The 8,806-nt window shown below is 40.6% G+C and overlaps 1 protein-coding gene across 1 annotated transcript in view; it reads right to left on the bottom strand.

Annotated features, from left to right (window-relative positions):
* Positions 1–328: 328 nt before the first annotated feature.
* LOC132827938 (sodium-coupled monocarboxylate transporter 1-like) overlaps positions 329–8,806 on the bottom strand; it is a 141,528-nt gene continuing 133,050 nt past the window's right edge. Inside the window, exons 15-17 of the mRNA XM_060844784.1 lie at positions 4,429–4,532; positions 2,704–2,804; positions 329–412 (exon numbers count right to left, since the gene is read on the bottom strand). Coding sequence (XP_060700767.1) covers positions 329–412; positions 2,704–2,804; positions 4,429–4,532 — 289 coding nt within the window. The remainder of the gene's footprint in view (positions 413–2,703; positions 2,805–4,428; positions 4,533–8,806) is intronic.

The raw sequence follows: 8,806 nt of genomic DNA, 5'->3' as shown, positions 1-8,806 counted from the left end.
TCACCGTGACAGCCCTATTCACATCAATAAACATCATGCTAACCCAAGAAACACTGGCCTCACTGTTAGATGAACCCAGGACACAAACACCTGACAGCACCAACTCCATCAGCATCCTCAAGCTCCTAGACCTGTGCCTCACTACCCACTTCACCTTCAACGACAAGATCAACAAACTAATCAATGGGACACCTATGGAATCACCAATATCAGGTCTAATAACAGAAACATAATGCAGATATTAGAACAAACAGTCCTTTCCACAATCCAGCCCAAGCTTTGGGTCCGCTATGTGGATGAAACCTTTGTCATCATAAAATGCAACAAATTAGAAGAAACCCACAAATACATAAACATCCTCACCAGTATAAAATTCACCAAAGACGAAGAGAACAATAACTGTCTCCCCTTCCTGTACATCACAGTAGAACGAAAAGCCAATGGAAAGTTGCAGATTAATGTTTACAGGAAAGCCACACACACACTGACCAGATACTCAACTATAGGAGCTGCATCAGGACATTATTTAAATGATCTACAACACACTGTAGCATCCAGGAACAACAAGAAGCTGAGGAAAAACACCTATACAATGTATTCAGGAACAAGGGGTATCCAATAAGCGCAGTCAGCCAATTCCTGCACAACAGACCTAAACAGGAAGACACAACACGTTCAGATACTCTAGCCACCTTATTATACATCAAAGACATTTCAGAAATGACAACCAGACTATTCCAGCCCCTGGACATCATTCTAGTCCACAAACCTACCACTACACTGAAGCTGCTCCTGATGAATTAAAGAACCCATATTAACAACAGCAGAACCAACATCATATACAAAATACCCTGCAAGGACTTCAACAAACATTACCTTGGACAACCAGCCCAGAAAGCTAGCCACCAAGACACATGAGCACCAACTAGCCACCAAAGGACATGACCAACTGTCACTGGTATTGATACACACAGACGAAGAGGACACCAATTCAACTGAGACAATACATTTATCCTGGGACAGGCTAAACAAAGACATGTGCGGGATTTCCTAAAGGCCTGGCATTCAAATCGGAACTCCATGAACAAACATAAAGAGTTAGACCCCCTTTATCAATCTCTCAGAAACAGAACCGGAAATTAGATCACGTACCACAACAAACCAAGACAGATAAATAGCAAGTGGGACACAACACCAACGCTTCACTGGAGGCTCACTGATGATGTTACCTAGCATGGTGATGAAACAAATGAGAACAAATCCACCAGCCCAGTGAGCAAATATACAAGCTGATACTCCAAACTTGCCAGTCCCAACATCATAAAGAAGCTTGACACCATCCAGGATAAAACAATTAATCAGCACAACATCTGTGCCCTCCACCACCATTGCTCAGTTCAGCACTGCGTACCGTCTACAAAATGCATTGTAGAAATGCACCAAGGCATTTTAGACATTCCAAATCCATGACCACTTCCCTCTAAAAGGCCATGTCCAGCAGATACATGGGAACGCCACCACCTGCATATTCCCTTCCAAGCCACTTACCATCCTAACTTCGAAATATAATGCCGTTACTTCAGTGTTGTGGGTTCAAATGCTAGAATTGCCTCCCTTTGGATAAATTCCCTTCATTCGGCTCCACTATTCTGAGAAATTGACATGCGACATGGCTATTGACCATCTCACATTTGCACCATCTAGCATGGCTTTGAGACAGATGTTTCCTTCCTGGATACATGGCAGATTCCACCATAAGGTGCTTGAGTCTACCAATGGTGATCCCAAGCCCTGGTTCCTATGCAGACCTTACTGTCACCCTCACTGTCCCCAATAGTAATCTATAACACGTTGACTCCAAACTCTACTTTAAAACTGACCCATTTCATCTACTAATGAGCCTTGTTTTCAACTTTTCTTTCTCCTTGACTCACCATTACCCATCCCTTTATCTATCTAACAGCTATTCTCTCTCTCGACTCCATCTACACCCATCACATACTCCTTCCAAAACCACCTTTCTGCCATCTTCAGCATGTATACCACCTTTTCTTAACTACTATCAATTCTTAAGAAGAGTAACTGGACCCAAATATTAACTCTGTTTTCTCTCCACAGGTGCTGGCAAGCCTACTGAGTTTTTGCAACAACTTCTATTTTGTTTGGATGCATTGCATTCTGTTCCCTCCTCCAAGTCATTAACATAGACAGTGAATAATTGAGGCTCTGGGCTTTTGCAGCACTTCAATAGTTATGTCTTTTCAAACTGAAAAAGATCATGTAGTCCTGATCCTCTGTGTGTTATCCAACCCTCAATCCATGCTAATACACTACTCCCATTACCATGGGCTCCTACCTTGTGCAATAATCTTTTCATGGTGAAACCTTAAGAATTGCTTCTGGAAATACAAATATACAACATCCATTGATTCTCCTTTATCGATCCTGTTTATTATATCCTTGAAGACCCTTGAAGTAAATTTGTCAACCATGCTATCCCTTTCACAAAACCACTTGACTCTGTTTAATTACAGTAAATTTTCAAAATGTCCTGTCATTTCTTCCTTAATAATAGACTCTAGCATTTTTCCAATGACAGATGTTATGCTAATTAGACTATAGTTTCCTAGTGTTAACTATCAGTAAAATGAACCAAGGTCAGGCACTAACAATACAATTACGAGTGAGATATAATTATCTTACTATCTCTGGAATTGGGCAGCCTTGTTCATTCCGAAAGATGAATTTGTGAATAGTGTGTACCACGGGAGCAATTAGGGTAGAATCCAGGTTTTCAGCTCCACCTACATTCAAAACATAAGAGTTGATCAGGCAATACCACAAGATAGAGTCACAGAGACAAGCAACACGGAAACAGACTCTTCAGTCCAACTTGTACACGCCAATCAGATATCCGATATAAATCTAGTCCCATTTGCCAGTTTTTGGCTCTTATCTCTCTAAACCCATCTTATTCATATACCTATTCAGATGCCTTTTCAATGCTGCAATTTTACCAGCCTCCAACACTTCCTTTGGCAGTTCATTCCATACATGCACCACCCTCTGTGTGAAAAAGTTGCCCCTTAGGTCCCTTTTATACCTTTCCTTTCTTCACCTTAAACCTATGCCCTCTAGTTTTGGACTCACGTCCCCCCCCCAGGGAAAATTTACCTTATCCATGCCCCTCATGATTTTATAAACCTCTATAAGGTCAGCCATCAGCCTCCAATGCCCCAGGGAAAATAATCCTATCCTATTCGGCCTCTCCCTATAGCTCAAACGCTCAAATGTGGCAACATCCTTGTAAATCTTTATGAACCCTTTCAAGTTTCACAAAATCCTTCCTAAAGGAAGGAGGCCAGAATTGCACACAATACTTCAAAAGTTGAAGAATCAATGTCTTGTCCAGCCACAACATGACTTCCCAACTCCTGTACTCAATGCACCGACCATTAAAGGGAGGCATACCAAACGTTTTCTTCATATCCTATCTACCTGAAATGAATTAACAATTCTATGACAGCTTTTTGTTTAATTGATTCACTGGATGTAAGCATTGCTGGTTAGGCCAGTATTTATTGCCTGTCCTCTAATTGTTGGGTCAACCACATTGCTATGATTCTGGAGTCACATGTAAACCAGAGCAGGTAAATGGCAGATTCCCTTCCCAGAAGGATATTCTTGACAATTGACAGTGGTTTCATGGTCACTATTAGACACTTAATGACAGATTTTTTTTATTAAATTCAAATTCCACTATCCACCATGACAGGATTTATACCCGGGTCTCCAGAACATTACTTGGATCTCTGAATTAATAGGAGAAGGTGATTCCTGATGAAGGGCTTATCCTCAAAACATTGATTCTCCTGCTCCCCAGATGCTGCCTGACTGGCTGTGCTTTTCCAGCACCACAATCTTCATCTTTGGATTTATAGTCTAGCAGGTAATACCGCTAGCAAATCACCTCCCCTTAATTGACAGCTATTTGACAGTTCTGAGCTTTGATAGTTCCAATGAATTTATGTGTTTATACACACATTTATCTCCATTTATCATAAAGCCAAAAAGTACCTGACTCCCAAAAGGTCCGAGTTCCTCCTGCAAAGGCTGCTGAGCACCTCCAACTCAAGAGCACCTGGCCCCACAACCTATCACCACTAAGCCATAGGATACATCACCTCTCTAAGTAGGTACCAACTATCTAAAATAAATGCACACAAGTTTCCTCTGTGTGCTCTGGGTTCCAGATAGTGAGGAAAACAAAATCCAATAGAAATTAAGATTCTGACTATTTAATGCACCACAATGTGTGCTTCCAAGAAACTTCAAGATTCTCCATCGCAGTGAAGATCTGGCCCTGTATGAAGTTACTATGCAGAGACCAATAGTCTGACTTGCAACAATTTACATAAATTTTCTCACCAGTGAACATACTGACGATTAGACCAACTAAAACCGTGCTCAGACAAGCAACTGGGCTGTAGTAGAGATACGATAAGGAGTAGAAAGTTTCTGCAATGCTGGGCCTGAAATATACACAAATATAAAATATTAATCAGTTCCAATGAATAAATAATATCTCATGCAAGATTACCTTACGTATGTTCTCAGTACCAATTTTTACTTACCCTAATAGCATTTGTTTTGTGTCATTTTTAACCTCAATGTCGTAATTTTACAATAAAGCCTTCATTTTAGTTGGGTGTATAATGTGGCCGGGGGAAGAAAAGCCCTATCTACATCACCAAATATGAATCCTTAAAAAAATTATTCATGGTAACTGAGCTTCGTAGCTTATGCCAGCACTTACTATCGACTCCTCATTGCCCTGGAGAAGGTTGTGGTGAGTAACCTTCTTAAACGGCTGCAGTCTGTTTTGTGTAGGTACACTATTAGGGCAGGAGTCCCAAGATTTTCACCCAATAACAGTGAAGGAACATTATATTTGCAAGTCAGGATGATGAGTGATTTAGAGTTGTCAAGTATCTGCTGCCCTTGTCCTCCAGACAGTACTGGTCATGGATATGGGGGGGTATTCTCAAAGGAACCTTTGTGAATTGCTAAAGTGCATCTTGATGATATACAGTGCTGGAGGGAATTAAAGTTTGTGGATGTGGTGCTAATCAAGAGGATTGTGTTTTCCTGGATGTTGCTAAACTCCTTGAATGTTGTTAAAGCTGCACTCATCCAGGTAATTAGGGAACATTCCATCATTGTCCTGACATGTGCCTTGAAGATAGTAGACAGGTTTTGGGGAGTCAAAATGTGAGTAACTTGCCTCTGACCTAATCTCAAAGCCATGGCATTTATATGGCTAATGCAGTTCAGTTTCCTATCAATAGTAATGCCTAATATTTAATAGTGGGAGATTCAATAATGATTATGCCATTGAATGTCATGGGGTGATCGTCATTGTTAATAGTGAATTGTGTGGCATGAATGTTACTTGCCACTTATTAGCCCAAGCTTGCATATTGTACAGGTTTTGATGTATTTGGAAAAGGATTCTGAGGAGTTACAAATGGTGATGAACATTGTGCAATCATCACTGTAAATCTTACCCCACTTACGATGACTGGAAATGTTTGGACCTAGGACACTATCTTGGGGAGTTTCCGCAGGTATTCTCGAAATGAGATAACTGACCTCCAACAATCACAAACACTTTCTTTGTGCTAAGCATGATCCTAACCAGTAGTGAATTTTCTTCAGACTTCTTGATGATGCACTCAATAAAATGCGGCCTTGATGTCAAGGGCAGTCCCTCTCACCTCAACTCTGATGTTCAGTTCCTTTGTCAATGTTTGAATCAAGGCTAGAATGACTTCAGGCACCAAGTATCTCTAGTGGAACTCAAGATGGATGTCTGCAAACAGGCTATTATTTAGCAAATGTTGCTTCATTGCATTTTTAAGTGCTATTGCTTTACCTCACTTTCTTCTTAAAGGAGAAAAGTGAGGTAAAGAAGCAAAGATGTGGAAACAGAATATCCTTGGAGTTTTAGGTCTCAGAAGCTAAAAGCACGACAGTACTATTGGAGCAATTGAAACTTGAGATTCCAAAAAAAGGACCCGAAGTAGAAGAACACGTATGGAGTCAGCTATTACGAGGGGGCATAGCTTTAAATTAAGGGGTGGTAGGTATAGGACTGATGTTAGGGGTAGATTCTTTACTCAGCGAGTCGTGAGTTCATGGAATGCCCTGCCAGTAACAGTGGTGGACTCTCCCTCTTTATGGGCATTTAAACGGGCATTGGATAGGCATACGGAGGAAAGTGGGCTAGTGTAGGTTAGGTGGGCTTGGATCGGCGCAACATTGAGGGCCGAAGGGCCTGTACTGCGCTGTATTTTTTTATGTTCTATGCTCTATGTTCGAGGGACGAAGGGCCTGTACTGCGCTGTATTTTTCTATGTTCTATGCTCTATGTTAACACATATCTCAGAGGCTCGTGATATAAGAAGGGATTACATGGATGTGGACGATTGTCTTCAAAGAAGAACTTTAAGTCAAGGATCAGAATTTTAAAATCGAGACTTTGCTTGACTGGATGCCTACATAGGACAGTTACCACAAGGAAAATGTGGGAATAGGACTTTCTGTGAGTTAAGACATGGACAGCAGAGTTTTGGATGACCTTGAGTTTACAGATAAGAAAATATGGAAGATCAGTCAAGTATGTATTGGAATAGCCGAATCTGGAAGTGAAGAAAGCATAAATAAGTGAATCAGAGTCATAGAGTTGTACAGCAAGGAAACAGACCCTTCAGTCCAACTCATCCATGCCAACCAGATATCCTAATTAATGTAGTCCCATTTGCCAGCATTTGGCCCATATCCCTCCAAACGCTTCTTATTCATATACTCATTCGGATGCCTTTTACATGTTTTAATTGTACCAGCCTCCACCACTTCCTCTGACAGTTTGTTCCATACACGTACCACTTTCTGGTGAAAAAATTGCCCCTTAGGTCCCTTTTAAATTATTTCCCTCTCACCTTAATCCTATGCCCTCTAGCTTTGCACTCTGCCACCCTGGGGAAAAACCTTGGCTATTCACCCTATCCATGCCACTCATGATTTTATAAACCTTTATAAGGCCACCCCTCAGTATCCAACACTCCAGGGAAAATAGCCTCAGCCTATTCAGCCTCTCCCTTTAGCTCAAACCCTCCAACCCTGACAACACCCTTGTAAATCTTTTCTCAACCTTGTCAATTTTCACAACATCCTTCCTATAAGAAGGAGACCAGAATTGTATGTAGCATTCTAAAACTGGCCTAACCAATGTCCTGTACAGTCGCAACATGACGTCCCAACTCCAACATTCAATGCTCTAACCATTAAAGGCAAGCATACCAAATGCCTTTTTCACTATCCGATCTACCTGAAACTTCACTTCCAAAGAACTATGAACTTGCACTCCAAGGTCTCTTTGTTCAGCAATACTCCCAGGAACCTTACCATTAAGTGTACAAGTCCTGCCTTGATTTGCCTTTCCAAAATGCAGCACCTCACATTTATCTAAATTAAAATCCATCTGCCACTCCTCGGCCCATTGGTCCATCTGATTAAAATCCTGTTGCACTCTGAGGTAATCTTCTTTACTTTCTACTACACCTCAAATTTTGGTGTCATCTGCAAACTTACAAACCATACTTATTATGTTAACATCCAAATCATTTATATAAATTATGAAAAGCAGTGGATCCAGCACCAATCCTTGTGGCACATTGCTGGTCATAAGTCTCCAGTCTAAAAAGCAACCCTTCACCACCACCCACTGCCCTCTACCTTTGAGCCAGTTCTGTATCAAAATGGCTCATTCTCCATGTATTCCACACTATCTAACCTTGCTAACCAGTTTACCATGAGGAACCTTGTCAAACACCTTATTGAAATCCATATAGATCACATCTACCGTCCTGCCCTCATCAACCTTCTTTGTTACGTTTCCACCATAGATAAGCTGGAAAGAGCTTCAGTCAGAGGTGTTACAGAGGAGAAAATAGGCTTAATGATTTCATGACTATCAGGGCAGAAGCTCAGTTCAGTGTCAAATGCTATGGCAAGGTTGCGAATCTGGTTCTGTCTCAGAGAGTAGCCAGGGATAGGAGAAAAGTTTATAGAAAATAAATAACTTAGTGCATTTTTAAAATTCCATTTCTACCAAATGAATATCAGAATGTGAGGAAGCTATTCATCCCTTGATTCTGTTCCACCATTTTATTAGATCATGGTTGAACTTCACCTAAAACTCATTTGTTCCGTTTGCCTTACGGTAAAAAAATAACGGAGCAGTTGGAAAAGTGGAGTTGAAGTCGGGCTGTCTCAATGCACCATATGGTTCTATTCTACTCCTATTTATTGTGTTCTCAGAAAACAAAAACTATCAATTTTGGTTTTCAAAGAGGGTTTCAGATTTCCACAACTGTTTGTGTGGTAAAGTACTTCCTAATATCAGTCCTACATGTGTCTGCTCTGATTTTATTACATCCATGATTGCACCAATGTACTTCTCTGCATCTATCTTATGAAACCATTTAACATCTTAAAGACATCATTTAGATCACCCTTCAACCTCTGAACTGAAGGAAATATGAACTTATGCAACCTGTATTCAAATTTGATTCATTCAACTCTGGTATCGTTGTAATTAACATGCGCTGCAAACAATCGAGATTTGAGAAAATTTATCAGTTGTTTCTGCTAAATTGTCCAGTTATGAAGCATTGATTTGTAATATCATTAGAATAGCTACCCAAGTCAGGATGGTTTATCGTAATAAGAACACCTGTAAAAT

The sequence above is a fragment of the Hemiscyllium ocellatum genome, chromosome 25, assembly GCF_020745735.1.
Source record: "Hemiscyllium ocellatum isolate sHemOce1 chromosome 25, sHemOce1.pat.X.cur, whole genome shotgun sequence".
NCBI classification, from domain to species: domain Eukaryota; kingdom Metazoa; phylum Chordata; class Chondrichthyes; order Orectolobiformes; family Hemiscylliidae; genus Hemiscyllium; species Hemiscyllium ocellatum.
This window is presented reverse-complemented; position numbering and strand designations above follow the sequence as displayed.